Source organism: Zea mays, chromosome 10 (assembly GCF_902167145.1).
Source record: "Zea mays cultivar B73 chromosome 10, Zm-B73-REFERENCE-NAM-5.0, whole genome shotgun sequence".
NCBI classification, from domain to species: domain Eukaryota; kingdom Viridiplantae; phylum Streptophyta; class Magnoliopsida; order Poales; family Poaceae; genus Zea; species Zea mays.
Window position 1 is genome coordinate 93,648,379 of NC_050105.1, and position 20,649 is coordinate 93,669,027.

A 20,649-nucleotide genomic window follows, 5' to 3' on the forward strand; every position below is an offset into this window, starting at 1 on the left:
TCACCAAACCGGCCATAATTAAGAGTCTACTAGGAAGCGCGAAGCATGCCTCCTGTTCTAGTCTTCAGTATCAAAGGGACAAGGTGAAACACCGAATAATTGTTATGGTGAAACAGATATTAGGTCAAATAGTTGTTATGGTGAAACACCAAACAGTTATTATTAAGGTCTAAAGCATCGAGGGAAGTAGTAAAGTTGTCAGATGTGAAGTATGGAGGGACGTCTATACCCCGTGAAATCTCCAACGCAGCTCTAACACGAAGGAAGCAATTTACCAGTACAACGTGAGTAGGGGTAGGGCAATGAGTAGCCCGTGAAATCTCCAACGCAGCTCTAACAAGCAATTTACCAGTGCAACGTGAGTAGCCCGTTCGTGTCGTTCATGGTTCATTTGCTTTTGAGGGCCTTCTAGTGCGATCTGCGCTGTCTTAGGGTTGCTCGGTCGACTTTCACACATGTCGCAGACAATATATGAATCAACACGATATTAACTGATCGACAAAATGTTCAAGTAGGCCCTTCCCATGTCAACTGGGCCAACAAAATGCAAGTGAAGTCTACAACTGCCAACTGCAGCGAAAATTGTACATTGCGGTCGGTAGAGCATACAATAATGCAAGGAGCCAGGAGATCCTGACATGCTACATTCAACAAGAACCACTATATCAGCTCCGGTCCTACATTTATCATCACGGCGACCTTTGGCACCTGAAAAATACCTGGCAGCATTGGACGGATCACATCTGCATGTCTATTGTAAGAGAAGATGCGGTGGCTACCTTCTCCCTTAGGTTGAACTTCCTTGCTATATAAGGCCTGACATCTTCAACGCCGACCAAGCTTTCTAAGAACGGGAGCAATTTCAGCAGCTCCATGTCATTGGGATCATCAAACCAGCTTTCTATAGGAATGCCATTGTCCAACTGGAACCCAAAGGCCTGCAACGAGGAAAGCGGCTTTACATTTAAATCCTGCCAAAACCCAACAAGTGAACAACTAAAAGCTAATTCAAGATGAATAATGCAGATGTACTGATAACAGCTGCGCATGATCCAAAAGATCAATGATGATGGATGATAGATTTCAGAACTACAAAGGCTCCTGCTACTGCTAAAAAGTAAAGACACTCACACTCAGCATCTCCAGCACATATTAAGTCAGAAGATGATTTGTCATGAAATGCACCTAGGGACTAGCCCTCTATACAGGAAACAGTAAAAAAGATTCTACTTATTTGTTCAATAAGATACTACTTATTAGTTTATATTAGCTATCCCAATAATTCTGAGAAGCTATGTAATGCCCAGGAAGTACCATGAACCACGACATGCAGGAATTCCACACCAATACATCTTTATTCATAGCGTGTTCCAACTAAAAAAATTAAAGGACATTATAGGAAATAAATGAAAAAGCTAATGATAAGGTTAAAACACATGCATGCCAGTCTTGAAAACAAATGGCCCCTACCAGGCTGGATAAAATAAAGATGCTAATTTTAATGAAAGCCGAATGGGGGAAAAGTCTTCTGCAAAAGGGGCAAAATATACAACAGTGTGTACCTGCGGAGAATTGTCAACAATCATTACGCGAGTTAAGTCACGTCCAAGTACTGTCAGATCCTTCATGTAGTTTCCCTCCACATAGACACAAGATTCACGATAAACACGATGACGGAACAACTTTCTTTTGGGATCAAGAACATTGAGAAGTTGCTCCGCATAAATGCTTTGACTAGCAGTGAAAATAATTGTCTCAAACACGCTGGCAACCCTATCCAAGAATTCCTTGAGATAGGGGCGGCATCGAACATATATTGTGTGCTCTCTGAAGTTAAAATGAACTGGAAATGTGAAATCAGCATCCTCACAGTGTTCAAGAGTTGAATGTACAAGTGTCTCTACATTGTAGCAAGACAAACATGAAATTAACATCAATATAAGAAATGAATGATACTTTAAAACTTATATCAAACTGGCAGTAGTAATAGAACCTAGACAAGAGAAAGAGAAATAAATCCAACATTGTGGACCAAAGCATGGTTCTAGGGAAGTTTCGGTACTACTAAGTGCTAGATTACTACCATACAGCAAACAATCTAGTTTACATAAATAACCAAGATCTACATCCATGATGAATCTGAGTTCTGAAATACCATGATAGTGATATATTCATCGTACAAATACATCAGCCTGCAAAAATAATATCGCCTTCTGTTCTGCTAGATTTAGCCAACATGTGGAGCACTGGAGTTTATCTTGTTATAACACATACCAGCCCATAGCTGCAAGAAAATTGTACTAAGACAACAAAATTAGATCAGTGCTTGCTTGTTCCCTAATTAGTAGTCTTAGATAGATGGATTCGTGCTTTAAACTTATGCATTGTAGAGGCAGCAGACATTCTGCAGTTTTGAACCGAATAACATGAATAAGCAGCTTTGGTTGCAGATACTCGTGTAAATGGCTATAAAAGGCTATTAAATGCAGTATTGAAGACTATTTAAGTGTGTATATAGCTAATAGTTCATACCATCAAGATCAAGTACAAGAGTCATCGTAGGACAACTCCGGGTCTGCTTTGGAAGGAGAACAGGACGAAACTTGGGGACCACCATAGATAAATCAGGTAAATCTTTGATAAAGGAGTAGGGGTCAAAATCATCATACTCTTCAGTCTCCTCAGCTTCACCATAACCTTCTGTTGAGGTAGAATCTTGACTCTGTTCATCAATGCACTCCAACTTAGACTGCTGCATAGCAAGATATATTGCTGATACTTCTGAGGAAAGGTTTCCCAGTTCACTGTACTCATCCACTTCAAGCAATGTGCTTTGCCCAGCTGATTGCAACTTTAGTGTGCCAGAGTGGTCATTTATCCCATCATGAGTGTTGCATGCAAGGTTTGAACCAGATTTTAGGCTAGCTTCCTTACTACCATGAACATGTGTTGTTTGTTCTTCTAAGCCTGCATGATCAATAATCAAGTAATGAAGTAACAAAAAATGCAGACGAAACCAGCACGGTATCATAACATGCAAACAGAATGAATGATGCACCAACCATCAACAACACTACCAAATGATTATTTAGGTATACCTTGGGTTCAAAAACAGAGCAGCTCAGTGACACCATGAAACCAGCCATGAGAAAACACAAACAAATCAATAAGCAGAGTGTACCACTTATATGTTCCTAACTTCTAGGAAGATCAAGGTATCCAATTGTTCAAGTTAACATATAAGATCGAGATTGTAATTGAAACCAGTTACGCAGTTACAAATTGCCTACCACGAAACCTGACATAAAAAATATATTCTTTAAAACAAACTACTCATAAATTGTTCTCCAAGAATCCTTCCAGAAGTGAATAATTATGAGCCAAACGTCAGCGAAATACTGCAATATGACAGCCAGAGTGCAAAACTGTTCAGAAAGACTGCATAAGAAATTTAGTATTGTAATAGAGTTAACCCAAACAACTGCAACAACATGAAACTTCGAAAAGGACGATAAACAACCAAAACAGAACAAAAAAAGTTTTTCAAGTGGTGTCTTCAAATTATCATTATATGTTATAAAGGAGCTGCCATCTAGCACAAAATTACCATGAATTAATGAACGGGGAGAACAAGTCTTATGTCAAACAACTCTCATGCAATAGTGCATAATAGAAAGAATCACCGATTGATGTTTAATTGAAACCATTTTGTTTAAGATGTTTAGTGCCTCATATAATATCCCACAAGACAAGGTTATACAGAAGTTGCTGCCTAAAAAAATTAGGGGGTGTTTGGTTTCTATGGACTGATTTTAGTCCCTCCATTTTATTCCATTTTAGTCTCTAATTGCCAAATACGGTATTTGTCAATTAGAGACTAAAATGGAATAAAATGGTCCCTACAAAACAAACAACCCCTTAATTTCAACAAAGGTAAACAATTTAAAACACTAAGATGTGGGTATTTAAATTCTCAACATAAACAATTAGCAATGAAAAAACTCAATCTGAAAATCATTTAACCTTAACAAAAATATCAAAACATTAAAGTTGTCTCCATGTACCAAAAAAGGATAGAGGACAACAAATCAGTCAATTCTGTTATCTTTATACCTTTGGATAGGTTATTCACACCACCTTCCTTGTGATGATGGTATGTTGGAGAGAATATGGAATCGTTGGGACGATCATCTGCAACACCATCAGAATGCTGGGCCTAGAAATATATAAATATAATAAAAGAATGAGTATGTATGCTAATAAATAAGATAATATAAAAGCAAGTCTACTATTTTCTTGATTAAAACAAAAACCAAACATCAGAGCAGGGTATATACTGCAACACAATTATTACTACGTCAGGGGGGGGTCTATGCAAGGTAACCTAACACAGTTGGCCCAAAATGAGCAACTCATACTTGGCTGATACTTACCTAACACCTGACTAAAAGAAGGATGGCAAACTACATACATAACCACCAAACTATCGGCATCTATCTTCCCTTCTGTCAGGGCCCAAGAGGGCCCGCTAGCGCGCCCTTCAGGTTGGTTAACCAAAGATAAGGCTAGTTTGGGATAAGATTAGATTAGATTAAATCTAGTGCTTAGAGGTCAAGTAACCCTCTCTATATAAGGGGAGGGATTGTATCAATTGAAGGTAAGCAAGAAATTAGAAGGAAATCCCTTCTCTCAGTACCCGACTACCCGTGGTGCTACAGTACCCGTGGGTACTGTTCACTACAGCCCACCACAGCACCTTCAGTTTTGATTGGAAGAAATTAACACCACAGATAGAAATACAGCAAAAAGAAAGGATAAGTAACTTCAAACTAAATTTAGCCAAGAACTGTACCTGCAGATCAGGGAAGACGCTAGGGGGTACCTGAGGTGCATCATTTCCAGCATCAGTTGTATCACATGAAACTAGCAGCTTCCTTCCTCCTTTAGAATGCTTCTTGGAAGTGACACCAACTGCATGATAACAACACAATTTTAGCAATCAGATCCAGTCAATGCTACCATCCAAATAGTAAATCAACTTAGCAATAGAACATCAGAAGTAGCATTTGGGCACCAAAACATATATTTGTAACCAGAGAGGCAGCAGAAACACCTCCAACAATTCAATGACGAGTAAAAACTAACCGTTTTTCCAAAGCAGTGTCAAAATAAATAGAGGGCTAATAAGTAATTGTAGGACAATGGCTTTCTTCAGATTTGACACAAGATGATTAAAAGAAAAGGTTTGCACACAAGATGTATCGTCAAGTTAACTACAGGTTACATATAATAAGAATAAAACATAATCAAAGTTCCGATTGAACTTTACCAGGTCTCTGCTTCTTGGAAGAAGACGTGATGAGATCAGATACTTTCTTTTCAGCAACTGTAGATTGAGTTGCCCTTCTGGATGGCCTACTTGTCTTAGGATTGGCATGATACCCCACTGCATTTTTTGCAGCACCCTTTTTTCGTGTTTGCATTGTTATTATGAAGTATAACTCAAAACAACTGAGTCATGCAACAGAAGAACACTGTAGAACAAGTTTCATCGAGAACTCCAGCTGAAATTGATAATAAGAGAATATAAACAAGTTAGTCAAGGAATTTCTGCAAACCACCGATGCAAGAAAATGAATTTCAGTATTTCACAATAAGTAGAGTCCTGACATCAGATGTCGCAACTGAACTATAATACCAACCAACAACAAACATAAAGAAACCACGAAATCAGACATGAAACTTTGATTGATAGTTCCAATTTTCAAATGAGGTCAACATGTCTTATTTATACCCCTATATAATCCATCAGTTAAAACATCACTGAGTGCACACAATAAATTACCCTCAGCTAAATCCCACCATTAAAACCAACGATCCAAATCGCTTCATTTACCCTCCTCTCTCTTAATCAATCGCATCCAACCGTGAGTGTTTTTTGGATCATCCCCTCATCCCTCACCCACCTCTAGCCTCCTTCCTCATCCCCCAGCCCCCGTCAACACCCCAGAGCTCGCGATCAACGCCGCCACCGCCCTAGCCCTGTGTCTGCCTGGACAAACACCTGCGCCCCCACCCCTGCAGCCTTCTGCGAGCTGCGACCTTCTGCTGCTCGTGGCCTCCACCTCCCTCTGTTGCGCGGGAGCGGCGACGTGCCTGTTTGCCACCGCGGAGCGGGGCGCGACCAAGGAGGTCGTGCTCGTGGGCGGTGAAAGGAAGGCCAAGGTCGGTCCGCTGCAGGTGATCGGTGAGGCCAACAGTAGCGCGTATGGCGACAGGCTCGACGGTGTCCAGGTGGGATGATTCATCAGCAAGTGCGCAAGGCGAGGCGTGGACGAGGACGGCGAGGAGGTTGTGTTTGCGAGCACGCTGGCGCCCTACGAGGCGGGCTTTGTCGGCGCCTGTCACGGCCAGCGCCGCGCAATGCTGGGGAGGAGCTCGCGGCGAGGGCGCTTGGGACAGTTACTTCGGCAGGTGGTCCATGTGGCACCACATTGACCCAGCATGCAGCCTCCTGCAGCCGAGCACTTGATGATGATGCTTCACAAAGCATCTATGCTACTATACTTACATGAAAATTTCAAATACAACTTTGGTCGAACTTTGTGCTTGTATGACCGATGCGTTGAGTTTTTGAAGATCTTCGCCGTGTCACTAACAATTGGTCGAAAAAGGGCACGATGGTGACATAGTTAAGTAGGGTGGTTGGTCAAGATGCGCGAGGACGGCGGCACCTCCCCTTGCGGGCATTTTATTAGTAGTTATAAGGGTCTGTGTTTGGAATAGACATATTTATTGACACCAGAAAAACTGTGTGGGGGTAGTTTTAGACTGACAACACAGTTCCAAGGGCAGATTGATCCCACATAAATTGGATTCATCACCAAGCTAAGTAAAATGAACCATCCTGGGCCAGAAACATTTTCCTACAAGGTCACCTAGGCCACGGGCCACCCTTTAACTAGTTGCAGGCACCCAACACGTCAACATAAGCACATCTAGAAGTGAAAAAACCCTAAACCCTGACTAGAAGAAGCCAGTGGTTCATGCCACAACATGCATATCTGAAGTTCTGAACACACACTGGCATCTCCAAGTACTGCATGAGAGCTTAGGATTAACCCTTTTTTCCCAGCTATACCACTCGAGGTGCACAGACACAGAATGCAGCATTCGTACAAGACCAACCATACTGCTACTGGTGAAAAAGAACCCCAACATTTCCACCTCGAAATGGCCCAAAATTCGAAGCACAGATGCGCACACCTCCTCCGAAGCAGATTTACATTTGAACCCCGTAACCACGGCCCAACACAGCCGAAATCGCGCACTGAGGCAAGCCGAAATACAGGTGCCATCCCCCAACACTTGATCCTTCAAATGCTCGAGCCCCGCAAAATCGGACGCGCAGATGTGCGCAGCTCACAATTTGAAACCCAGAACAGCGCCCTAACACAGCTGATATCGTGCGCTGATGCAAGCGGAAACACGAGAAGAAAGAACCCCTAAATCATCAGCATTGCTCGAGACCCTGCAGCAAATCGGCCGAAACGGGCCGAGTCGAGAGCGCGGCCTCCAGGAGCAGGGAGGGGAACATCTTACCCGGAGCGGAGTAGGGGAACCCCGAGGGCTCGAGACCTCCTGCGCGAGCAGCAGCGGTGGGATTTGGCGCCAGCCGCCGAAACCCCAAACCCTATCCAATCCCGCGCCCACGCAGAGGTGCACGTGACGGGGCGGACGAGCTGCGTCTGGTGTCGGCGGAAGCGCACCGGCGGTGACCGGGGGCGGGGCGGCGATGGCGTAGCTCGGGTACCGGGATCCGGTGGCGGAGGTGCCACGACCGGCGGCGTGTCCCAGGGGCTGAAACCCTAGTCGCCTCCGGAGAGTGGCCGACGCGGGGTTTTTGCCGGGTGGAAGGAGGGGAGGAGAATGACGCGCAGCGCAGCGACTGGAAACGCTCTCTCCCATGCTTACTTCTGCCAGTCGTCGGTTCCGACTGCCGGGACCCACATGGAGGTCACTGAGACAAGGAGGGCACGCGTCCCCCTTGACCTTGGCTAGTTAGCTGACGTGTACAGGTGTGCTTGGCGTGCCGACCACGATACAACCTCATTAATAAGTGGTCCATACATGGTTAAGTGAAAAATCAAAAGACGGACTATTTTCTTAAAAGTCTGTCTCTTTACTGCTATATATATAGTGTCAGTACCCTGGAACAGGGTATCCGTTACTACAGTATGAAGGTACGCTGTTTATGCAGCTATCCTTAGTCGCACGGTAAACAGTACTCGTCTCCACCACGTGGACGGCTCCAGAGGTCGTCACGTGGCCAGGGAAGACAATATCCTCCAAGGTATCAACGGTGGGTCCGGACCACATGGGAAAGTGTCGAACCCCAGCATATCCGGACCGGACCTCTGGGCAGGGTCCAGGACCTCCGCGGGTACAAATCGGATCCCCGAGACGAGTCTCGGACCTCTCTATGTAGGGTCCGGGCCACCCTCAGCAGGATCCCGGGATTCTGGGACAAAATATACCCATGCCTTAATCAAGGCCAGGCGGGTCCGGAGCCGACACGTGTCCGGACCATACCATGTACACTTCCGCTCCCCGCTCAGGCGGAGGCCCGATGCTGCCACGTGGCATATCGCCCGTGACGTAAGCCAGCGGGCGGAGCCTGACGTAAGGCCTCTGGGTCGCGCGGTCTCTGCATTTATTGTGGAGAATACGCACAGCCTGACTATTCCACTGACAGGCGATGTGCCACCTCAGCATTTAATGTGTCCTGTCCACTCCGCTGGCAGGCGGCGTCCAGGCCATCCTGCAGGCGGCGTGCCTGTCTAGTCCATTGCCAAACAGTACGCCCGTGCTGTGAGGAGCATTGTGACCATCATCACTCGTACGTTGCCAGGGAGACTTCCCCTGCACGCCAAAGCTACGCAGATCGTGAATATCAGGGCGCAAGGAGATTGCTCCAGCAACAAACATTAGTTGCTCCAAGTATTACATCTGTTATGTTCCTGGTACATGTCGGGGCTCAGCACCCTTGTACATGCCCCCTTGGGCTACAAAATGGGAGGCACGCAGCGTTACAAACGAGGCTCACTTAAGCACACTTAGACCCAGCTCAGGCTCACAAGTTCATACAAGCTCTCAAGCTCAATACATCACACAGTGGAGTAGGGTATTACGCTCCGTCGACCCGAACCACTCTAAACTCTTGTGTGTTCTTGTGTTCATTCATCGCTTAGCAGGCAGGCAAAACGCTTAGGCCCCTCCTCATCTTAGGATTTAGGGCGGGTGCATTCCGCCACCCGGCCGGAGATTTCCTCTCCGACATATACCTACTAGTCAGTTGCTCGTATTTTGCTACGATTTTTATATATCATATAAATAGATATTAAGATATTTATTCAAATATAATTATTATTTATTTCTAAACACTAAAATCATATAAATTATTGTTTATTCAAATACTAGTTGGCCTTTGTCTGGCTTGTCTGACTCCTGCTGATTTCCGCCTCATTCGACCCCGTGTGGGCAAGGCGGAAATCATCGACCCGTGAGCGGTTTGCTTGGAATATCTCTTTGCCCTTGCTGACTCGTGAACCCAAAGGCCCGAGGTCTTGTACAGTAGCCCCTGAGCCCCTAGCGGGAGAGTGTTCTCCCTTTAGTGCCTTTTTTCGAGGTCAGGTCCATCGGCGTATGTGCCTTCCTTAGATCGAGAGGTGGGCTTTTTGCGCCTGTGGGGCTGCTTAAGTCCACCACTTTCTCGAGTTTTCCTAGCCCGGGTCGATTGTTGTTCTAGCTTTGAGGCAATCTTTTGTCCCTGTGGGAGCCTCGTTAGTCACAGCAACTCAGGAGGGGAGCAGAAAGCGTGCTTTGGGCCATCTCTAGTCGCTGGATGTTGAACCCCACATTTATAAGTAGGGGCCCTCCTTGGTCCATTTTTATCCAGCTTCCACTTTATCTTTCCTAGCTTTCATAAGAAGCCTTGGCAAAAGCCTTCCAAGAGGAAAAGGCCTCGTCCCAAGTCTTTCTGCGCCATTCCTATCGACTCATGGACCATGGCAAGCGATCTGTAGCTGAATGTGTCCCACAAGCGCACCAAAAAAGGCACCTTCTCCTAGAGTCAAGGTAAAGCCACTAGTCTATTTCCTTTCTTTCGATCATTTTATCATGCATATGATCTCGTTTATGGGGTCATCCAGTGCATACGTCTCAAGGAGGATCATTTCCTCACCCTCGTTTCCCGTGGGCCCCTGAAAGTCACCTAGAGAAGTGGTGAATAGGCGAAACCTAAAAATTATAAACTTTAAACACGAACTTCACCCTAGGGTTGGGATTAGAAATAAGTAATAACGAAATCGGAGTGCGGAAGAGAGTTCTTCTTGCTATGAGTTGCTCAATAAACGCGGATGACTTTGGGAGCTAACTCAAAAGATTGTGAGCAAGAGAACTTAGAGATAGTGGAGAGGAAGAATCAAATTGTAGGATAAAACACAAATGAACACAACGATTTGTTTCCTGAGGTTCGGTTCTGAAGAACTTACTCCCCATTGAGGAGGCCACGTAGGTCGGGTCTCTTTCAACCCTTTTCCTCTCTCAAATGGTCACTTAGACGGGTTGAGTGCTTCTCCTTAATCTCGAGGATCACTAAGATCCCACAAAGACCACCACACACTTAGGTGTCTCTTGTTAGTTTTACAAGTCACTAGAGAGTTTAGAAGGAGATGAAGAAAACACGATTAAGAAAACCAAGCAACAAGAGAAACAAATGAAACACCGAATCACACTCTCTCAAGTCACTAATCACTAATGATCACTAGTCACAATTATGGCACTTGGAGAGGTTTGAAAGCTTAGAATGTGTCTTGGAATGAATTGCTTGCTCTTGTTTGAATGTGAGTGAGTAGAATGCTTGGATGTCTTGAATGGAGGTGGTTGGGGTTGTATTTATAGCCACCAACCACTTCCTAGCCATTACCCTTGTTCTGCCAACCACGGACGATCCGCGCCCCTGGTCCGGACGGTCCGCCCCTGCACATCAACGAATGAAATCGCAACGGTTAGCAGTAACGACTATATCAATGGCTACAAGTGCATTAAATGTGTCGTCAGATTTTAGATAAAGCAATCGCGGACGGTCTGGCCATGCACCCCGGACGGTCCGCGAGGACGCTAAAAATGCATTTTACCGAACCTGTCGCCTTCGGGTTTTTCTGGTTTTTCAACGAGTGGACGGTCCGCGCCTAAGGCCGGATGATTCGAGCTTGGTCTAGGATGGTGCTCTCTTTTCCTTCGGACAGCCCGCAGTGTAAATGTGTGTTTTGCATAGTTCCTGCCCGAGGCTCACCTTGGTGTCGTAGACGGTCCGCCGGAAAGGCCCAGAGGATCCGCACACAGGTGAATTTCCAAAAAGCTTCTCCTGTCCGGAATAATCTACGGTATTTCGGGCATTCGACTTAGAATTGATGTAGATGAACTTATGCACCTAAGAAATAATCAACTAGGCAAACTAGTTAGTCCATAAGATTTGTGATGGTCGTCAAGCACCAAAATTGATTTATAGAAAATGGTTAAGGCCATTTCCCTTTCAATCTCCTCCTTTTTGGTGACTGATGCCAACACAAATCAAAACAAATATAAAGTGTAGAAATTTAGCTAGTTTGCATTTTGATAGATGTGCATAAGTTACTTAAAAAAGTAGTTCTAAGTATATATGAATGTTTTGGTATAGTTAAAATTTTGGACCACATTTGCACCACTTAGCTTGTTTTTGCAAATCTTTTGAAAAAAGTCTTTTCAAATTCTTTTACAATTAGCCAAGAATATAGTTTTCAACGACATTTTTAAGTTTTAAAAGATTCTCCCCTTTTTCAAATGCTTTTCCTTTGACTAAATAAAATCCCCCCTGAAAAAGTTCTCCTCTTAGTTGTCAAGAGAGTTTTTGCAAATGCAATAGTTTACAATGGTTCCAATTTGGAAAAAAAGTTCTCAGAAAAACAGGGTGGTGGTGCGGTCCTTTTGCTTTGGCCTATTAATTTCTTCCCCTTTGGAATTAAGTGCCAAAAACGAAGAAATCTAGAGGCCTTTAACAGGAAAGATGTGAATGTAAATACATGAGTAGGGCAAAGGGTATATGATACTGACGAAGATGTAGTGGAAGCCTTGCCTTTGCCTACAACTTCATTTCCCTTTCAATCTAAGACTAAGTATACAAATACACTTGAAAGCACATTAGTCTTAGCTTTGGCACAAGAAGAATAAGAAATATGCATTTGTACTAAATGAAAGAGACATACCATGATCAAAGGTATAAAATGAGAAATGTGTGCAAGATTCTAATCAAAGTTCTGAGAATCTAAGACATCTAGTTCATTCCTAAACTTGCTAAAAGTCATTTCATCTAGAGGCTTAGTGAAGATATCGGCTAACTGGTTGTGGGTGCTAACATATTTAATTGTGATATCTCCCCGTTGTTGGTGATCTCTCAGGAAGTGATACCGGATATCTATGTGCTTTGTGTGGCTGTGTTCAATAGGATTGTCTACCATGCAGATTGCACTCTCATTGTCACATAGGAGAGAGACTTTGCTCAATTTGTAGCCATAGTCCCTAAGAGTTTGCCTCATCAAGAATAATTGTGCACAATAGTGTCTTGCAGCAATATACTTGGCTTCGATGGTGGATAGAGCTACTAAATTTTGTTTCTTTGAAGCCCAAGACATCAGGGATCTCCTCAGAAACTGACAAGTCCCTGATGTACTCCTTCTATCAATCTTACATCCGGCATAATCAGCATCAGAATACCCGATTAGATCAAAGGTAGATCCCTTGGGGTACCATAGCCCAAACTTAGGAGTGCAAACTAAATATCTCATGATTCTTTTCACGATCCTTAGGTGGATTTCCTTAGGGTCGGCTTGGAATCATGCACACATGCATACTGAAAGCATAATATCCGGTCGTGAATCACATAAGTAGAGTAAAGATTCTATCATCGACCGATATACCTTTTGATCTACAGATTTACCTTCCGTGTCAAGGTCGAGATGCCCATTTGTTCCCATAGGAGTCTTGATGGGCTTGACATTCTTCATTCCAAACTTCTTGAGAATGTCCTGAGTGTACTTTGTTTGGTTGATGAAGGTGCCTTCTTGGAGTTGCTTGATTTGGAATCCAAGGAAATACTTCATCTCCCCCATCATGGACATCTCAAATTTCTGTATCATAATTCTACTAAACTCTTCACAAGATGACTTGTTATTAGACCCAAAAATAATACCATCAACATAAATTTGGCATATAAACAAGTCTTTGGCAATTATTTTAGTGAAGAGAGTAGGGTCAGCTTTTCCGACTTTAAAACCATTAGTAATAAGAAATTCTCTCAGGCATTCATACCATGCTCTTAGAGCTTGTTTGAGCCCATAAAGTGCCTTTGAGAGCTTATAGACATGTGAAGGATACTCACTATCTTCAAAGTCGGGAAGTTGCTCAACATACACCTCTTCCTTGATAGGACCATTGAGGAAGGCACTTTTCACATCCATTTGATACAATTTAAAGCCATGGTAAGTAGCTTAGACAAGTAATATTCGAATTGACTCAAGCCTAGCTACGAGTGCATAGGTTTCATCGAAATCCAAACCTTCATCCTGTGAATACCCCTTGGCAACAAGTTGGGCTTTGTTCCTAGTCACCACACCATGTTCATATTGTTTGTTGCAGAATACCCACTTGGTACCTACAACATTTTGGTTAGGACGTGGAACTAAATGTCATACCTCATTCCTCGTGAAGTTGTTGAGCTCCTCTTGCATTGCCACCACCCAGTTTGGATCTCTAAGTGCATCCTCTATCATGTATGGCTCAATAAAAGACACAAAAGAGTAATGTTCACAAAAATGAGCAACTCAAGAGCGAGTGGTTACCCCCTTTTGAATGTCACCAAGGATGGAGTTGACGGGGTGATCTCATTGAATTGCTTGGTGGACTCTTGGGTGAGCTGGTTTTTGATCTTGAATCTCTTGTTCATCCTCCTTTTCTTGATCAACTTCATCTCCCCCTTGATCGATGCCTTCTTCTTGAGGTGGCTCATTGTCTTGAACTTGATCTTCTTCTTCTTGAGCTAGTTCCTCATCTTGAGTTGGTGGAGATGCTTGTATGAAAGATGATGGTTGATCTTGTGCTTGTGAAGGCTCTTCGGGTTCTTGTGGACACAAATCTTCAATGGACATGTTCCTTAGTGCGATGCACAGAGCCTCTTCATCATCTAGTTCATAGAGAGCAACTTGCTCTACTTGAGAGCCATTAGTCTCATCAAACACAATGTCACAAGAAACTTCAACTAATCCAATGGACTTATTGAAGACTCTATATGCCCTTATGTTTGAGTCATAACCAAGCAAAAAACCTTCTACTACTTTAGGAGCAAAATTTGAATTTATACCTCGTTTAACAAGAATAAAGCACTTGCTCCCAAAAACTCTAAAATAAGAAACATTGGGCTTTTTACCGGTGAGGAGTTCATATGATGTTTTCTTGAGGATTTAGTGAAGGTAGAGCCGGTTGATGGAGTAGCAAGCGGTGTTAATTGCCTCTGCCCAAAACCGATCTGATGTCTTGTATTATTCAAGCATGGTCCTCGCCATATCCATAAGAGTTATATTCTTTCTCTCCACGACACCGCTTTGTTGAGGTGTGTAGGGAGAAGAGAACTCATGCTTTATGCCTTCCTCCTCAAGAAATCCTTCGATTTGAGAGTTCTTGAACACTGTTCCATTATCACTTCTTATTTTTTTGATTCTCAATCCGAACTCATTTTGAGCCTGTCTTAGGAATTTCTTTAAGGTTTATTGGGTTTGTGATTTTTCCCGCAAAAAGAATACCCAAATGAAGCGAGAATAGTCATCCACAATTACAAGACAATACTTACTCTCGCCGATGCTTATGTAAGCAATCGAGCCAAATAGATCCATGTGGAGTAACTCAAGTGGCCTCTCAGTCATCATGATTGTCGGGGACCATAATTAGGGGTACCCCCAAGACTCCTAATCTCAGCTGGTATCCCCCATCAGCACAAAGCTGCAAAGGCCTGATGGGCGCGATTCCGGTCAAGGCTCCGTCCACTCAAGGGACACGATCTCGTCTCGCCCGAGCCCAGCCTCGGGCAGGAACAGTAGACAAAGGCAGATTCACACCTCGCCCGAGGGTCTCCTCAAGCAACAGACGGACCTTCGACTCGCCCGAGGCCCAGCTCGGGCAGGCTTCGCGGAGAAGCAACCTTGGCCGGATCGCTACGCCAACCGACCGTATCACAGGAGCATTTAATGCAAGGATCGCCTGACACCTTATCCTGACGCACGCTCCTCAGTCGACAAGGCCACAGTGACCGCTGTCACTTCGCCCCTCCACTGTCTGACCTAACAGAAAAACAGCGCCGCCTGCGCTGCTCCGACTGCTGTGCCACCCGTCAGGGTGAGGCTGACAGCCACCAAGACCGATCTCAGGCGCCATAGGAAGCTCCGCCTCGCCCGACCCCAGGGCTCGGACTCCACCTCGACCTCGGAAGACGGACTCCGCCTCGCCCGACCCCTGAGCTCGGACTCAGCATCGACTCCGGAAGGCGGTCTCCGCCTCGCCCGACCCCTAGGCTCAGACTCAACCTCGACTCCGGAAGGCGGTCTCCGCCTCGCCCGACCCCTGGGCTCGGACTCAGCCTCGACCTCGGAAGACGGTCTCCGCCTCGCCCGACCCCTGAGCTCGGACTCAGCCTCGACCTCGGAAGGCGGTCTCCGCCTCGCCCGACCCCAGGGCTCGGACTCAACCTCGACCTCGAACGACGGTCTCTGCCTCGCCCGACCCCTAGGGCTCGGACTCAACCTCGACCTCGGACGACGGTCTCCGCCTCGCCCGACCCCTGGGCCCGGACTCAGCCTCGACCTCGGAGGAGCCTCCGCCTCGCCCGACCTCGGGCTCGGACCGACCACGTCACAGGGAGGGCCATCATTACCCTACCCCTAGCTAGCTCAGGCTACGGGGAACAAGACCGGCGTCCCATCTGGCTCGCCCCGGTAAACAAGTAATGATGGCACCCCGCGTGCTCCATGACGACGGCGGCTCTCAGTCCCTTACGGAAGCAAGGAGGCGTCAGCAAGGATCCGACAGCCCCGACAGCTGTGCTTCCACAGGGCTCAAGCGCTCCTCCGACGGCCACGACATCACATGAATAGGGCAGCAACACCTCTCCAACAGCCACGACGACATGTACATAGGGCTCTGGCTCCCCTTTGCTAGACACGTTAGCACATTGCTACACCCCCCATTGTACACCTGGGCCCTCTCCTTACATCTATAAAAGGAAGGTCCAGGGCTCTCGTACAAAAAGGTGGCCGCGCGGGAGAACAGGCTGGCGGACAGTCTCTCTCTCTCTCCCTCGCGAACGCTTGTAACCCCCTACTGCAAGCGCATCTGCCCTGGGCGCAGGACAACACGAGGCTGCAGTTTCCCCTTACTGTTTTCCCCCCTTGTGTTCCGTCTCGCGCTGACCCATCTAGGCTGGGACACGCAGCGACAATTTACTCGTCGGTCCAGGGACCCCCCGGGGTCGAAACGCCGACAGTTGGCACGCCAGGTAGGGGCCTGTTGCGTGTTGACGAACAGCTTCTCGTCAAGCTCCAGATGGGTAGTCTCCAGCAATCTCTCCAACCTGGGACGGTGCTCCGTTTCGGGAGCCTTGAGTTCATGTCCCTCGACGGCAGCTATGACATGATACTCCTTCCTCCGCCACGCGACAACGACAATGGCGGTCGTCAGTCCACCCGCCGGCGGCGGAATCGACGACGTCTTCCCCACGTGGCGGAAGAGCAACATCTGGGTCTGTCCCGTCACCTTCCCCGCTGACAGAGGAGGAGGCGGGGCAGGTATGGCAAAGCAGGAGGCGGCACTTCGTCGGCTGTCGAGCGAGTCGACGGCGCCGGCGCCCCAACGGGGGACACGTCGGGCGTTGACCTCGCGTCTGAGACGAAGACGAGCGTCGTTTCCCGCAACACGCCAACCCCAAGCAGACGGACGACGCCAGCACGCTCGCGAAGGACTTGCTGGGCGTTAGCCTCGTACCTGAGATAACGGTGCAGTCCGTCCCTGACGCGACTTTGTCACCATCCGTCGATCAAGAGGTACCGTCCGTTTCCCATCCTATGCCTTTTAGATTCAGCTTCGACCCACCAAGCGACCCCGCTTCAGTGGATCTTTCATAAAGGCATATCCGAACCCTCCGGGGTATCATATGCGGTCAACCTGGGACCGACTGACGGCCGTCTCGACCTACGGGCCCCCGGGTTTCGAGGAAGATGACGAGCCCGACTATGGTTGGGATTTCTCCGGGCTCGGTAACCCCAGCGCCATGCGGGACTTCATGACCGCATGTGACTACTGCCTCTCCGATTGCTCCGATAGTAGCCACAGCCTCGGCGACGAGGATTGTGGCCCAAGTCGCGAATGTTTCCACGTTGATCTAGGGGGTCTCAACAAAGGCAACAACCTTGGTATGCCGGAGGACGGCGATCCCCCTAGGCCTGCGCCTCGCGTTGACATCCTTCGGGAGCTAGCTGTGGTCCTAGTCCCTGCGGGGGGTTAGGACGCACAGCTCGAGCAAATCCGCGAGGTACAGGCCAGGCTTGACGAGGAAGCAGAACAACTTGTGCAGCTTCGGTAAAATATCGGGCAGGAGTGGGCAGGCCGAGCACCGGCCGGAGAAGCGCGTCATCTGGCCCAGGACATCAGGCACCGCATCGCCGACGATGCCAGGGCAAGGCTGCCCCCGGCTTCCAGTGGGGTCGGCCAGAACCTGGCTGCAGCAGCAATACTACTCCGAGCGATGCCGGAACCATCCACCACTGAGGGGCGGCGTATCCAGGGAGAGCTCAAGAATCTCTTGGAGGATGCCGCGGTCCGACGGGCCAAAAGCTCTACCTCCCGAAGACAGGGGTACCCCCCGGAGCATCGCGTCGCGACTTCCCGATTCATGCGGGAAGCCTCGGTCCACACCGGGCGCACGCGGGACACAGCGCCTACGGCCCCGGGTCGCCTCGACAACGAGCACCACCGCCGCGACCGTCGAGCCCACCTCGACAAGAAGGTGCGCCGAGGCTACCACCCTAGACGTGGGGGACGCTACGACAGTGGGGAGGATCGGAGCCCCTCGCCCGAACCACCCGGTCCGCAGGCTTTCAGCCGGGCCATACGACGGGCGCCGTTCGCGACTCGGTTCCGAACCCTGACTACCATCACCAAGTACTCGGGGGAGACAAGGCCGGAACTGTGGCTCGCAGACTACCGGCTGGCCTGCTAGCTGGGTGGAATGGACGATGACAACCTCATCATCCGCAACCTCCCCCTGTTCCTTTCCGACGCTGCCCGAGCCTGGCTGGAGCATCTGCCTCCTGCGCAGATCTCCAACTGGGACGACCTGGTCAAAGCTTTCGCCGGCAACTTCCAGAGCACATATGTGCGCCCTGGGAACTCCTGGGATCTCCGAAGCTGCCGCCAGCAGCCGGGAGAATCCCTCCGGGACTACATCCGGCGATTTTCTAAGCAGCGCACCGAGCTGCCCAACATCACCGACTCGGATGTCATCGGCGCGTTCCTCGCCGGCACCACTTGCCGCGACCTAGTGAGCAAGCTGGGTCGCAAGACCCCCACCAGGGCGAGCGAGCTGATGGACATCGCCACCAAGTTCGCCTCTGGCCAGGAGGCGGTCGAGGCCATCTTCCGGAAGGACAAGCAGCCTCAGGGGCGCCAACCGAAGACGTCCCCGAGGTATCCGCTCAGCGCGGCACCAAGAAGAAGGGCAAGAAGAAGTCGCAAGCGAAACACGACGCCACCGACGCAGATCTTGTCGCCGCCGCCGAGCACAGGAACCCTCGGAAGCCTCCCGGAGGCGCTAACCTGTTCGACAAGATGCTCAAGGAGTCATGCCCCTATCATCAGGGTCCCGTCAAGCACACCCTTGAGGAGTGTGTCATGCTTCGGCGCTACTTCCACAAGGCCGGGCCCCCGGCGGAAGGTGGCACAGCCCACAACAACGACAAGAAGGAGGGCCACAAGGCAGAGGAGTTCCCCAAGGTCCATGACCGCTTCATGATCTACGGTGGGCAAGTGGCGAACGCCTCGGCTCGGCACCACAAGCAAGAGCGTCGGGAGGTCTGCTCGATGAAGGTGGCGGCGCCAGTCTACCTAGACTGGTCTGACAAGCCCATCACCTTCGACCAAGGCGACCACCCCGACCGCGTGCCAAGCCTGGGGAAGTACCCACTCATTGTCGATCCTGTCATCGGCAACATCAGGCTTACCAAGGTCCTCATGGACGGAGGCAGCAGCCTCAACATCATCTACGCCGAGACCCTCGGGCTCCTGCAGATCGATCTATCCTCGATCCGGGCTGGCGCGACACCCTTTCACGGGATCATCCCCGGGAAACGCGTCCAACCCCTTAGGCAACTCGATCTACCCGTCTGCTTCGGGACTCCCCCCAACTTCCGAAAGGAAACCCTCACATTCGAGGTGGTCGGGTTCCGAGGAACCTACCACGCAGTGCTGGGGAGACCATGCTACGCCAAGTTCATGGCTGTCCCCAACTACACCTATCTCAAGCTCAAGATGTCGGGCCCCAACGGGGTCATCACCGTCGGCTCCACGTACCGACACACGTATGAATGCGACGTGGAGTGCGTGGAGTATGCCGAGGCCCTCGCTGAATCCGAGGCCCTCATCGCCGACCTGGAGAGCCTTTCCAAGGAGGCGCCAGATGCGAAGCGCCACACCGGCAACTTAGAGCCAGCAGAGGCGGTAAAGTTCGTCCCTCTCGACCCCAGCAACGACACCTCCAAGCAAGTCCGGATCGGCTCCGAGCTCGACCCCAAATAGGAAGCAGTGCTCGTTGACTTTCTCCGCGCGAACGCGGAGGTTTTTGCGTGGAGTCCCTCGGACATGCCTGGCATACCGAGGGATGTCGCCGAGCACTCGCTGGACATCCGAGCTGGAGCCCGACCCGTGAAGCAGCCTCTGCGCCGATTCGACGAAGAAAAGCGCAGAGCCATAGGCGAGGAGATCCACAAGCTGATGGATGCAGGGTTCATCAAAGAGGTATTCCATCTCGAATGGTTTGCCAACCCTGTGCTTATGAAAAAGAAAGGCGGGAAATGGCGGATGTGTGTAGACTATACTTGTCTAAACAAAGCATGTCTGAAAGTTTCCTACCCTCTGCCTCGCATCGATCAAATCGTGGATTCCACTGCTGGGTGCGAAACCCTGTCGTTCCTGGATGCCTACTCAGGGTATCACCAAATCAGGATGAAAGAGTCCGACCAGCTCGCGACTTCTTTCATCACACCCATTGGCATGCACTACTACATTACTATGCCATTCGGTTTGAGGAATGCGGGTGCGACATACCAAATGTGCATGAACCACGTGTTCGGAGAGCACATTGGTTGAACGGTCGAGGCTTACGTCGATGACATCGTAGTCAAGACGAGGAAAGCCTCCGACCTCCTCTCCGACCTCGAAACAACATTCAAGTGTCTCAAGGCGAAAGGCGTAAAACTCAATCCCGAGAAGTGTGTCTTCGGAGTCCCCCGAGGC

The 20,649-nt window shown here is 48.5% G+C and overlaps 1 protein-coding gene and 1 pseudogene across 6 annotated transcripts; one reads left to right on the top strand and one right to left on the bottom strand.

The window, feature by feature from the left end:
- Positions 1-470: 470 nt before the first annotated feature.
- On the bottom strand, positions 471-8,070 carry LOC100384823 (uncharacterized). Of its 6 annotated transcripts, none has more exons than XM_035963167.1 (8): positions 7,603-8,070; positions 5,330-5,564; positions 4,853-4,971; positions 4,114-4,216; positions 2,533-2,967; positions 1,563-1,900; positions 720-938; positions 471-641 (listed from the first exon to the last, which is right to left on the bottom strand). In XM_035963167.1, exons 2-7 carry the CDS (start codon positions 5,481-5,483, stop codon positions 738-740), a joined length of 1,350 nt encoding a protein of 449 aa, XP_035819060.1. In that variant the 5' UTR covers positions 5,484-5,564; positions 7,603-8,070; the 3' UTR covers positions 471-641; positions 720-737. The 6 variants fall into 6 exon arrangements, with proteins under 6 accessions (XP_035819060.1, XP_035819061.1, XP_035819058.1 ...); XM_035963168.1 differs by having other exon boundaries at positions 4,883-4,971; positions 7,603-7,985; XM_035963165.1 differs by having other exon boundaries at positions 471-971.
- LOC109942864 (uncharacterized) lies at positions 5,624-7,551 on the top strand (annotated as a pseudogene).
- Positions 8,071-20,649: the final 12,579 nt, after the last annotated feature.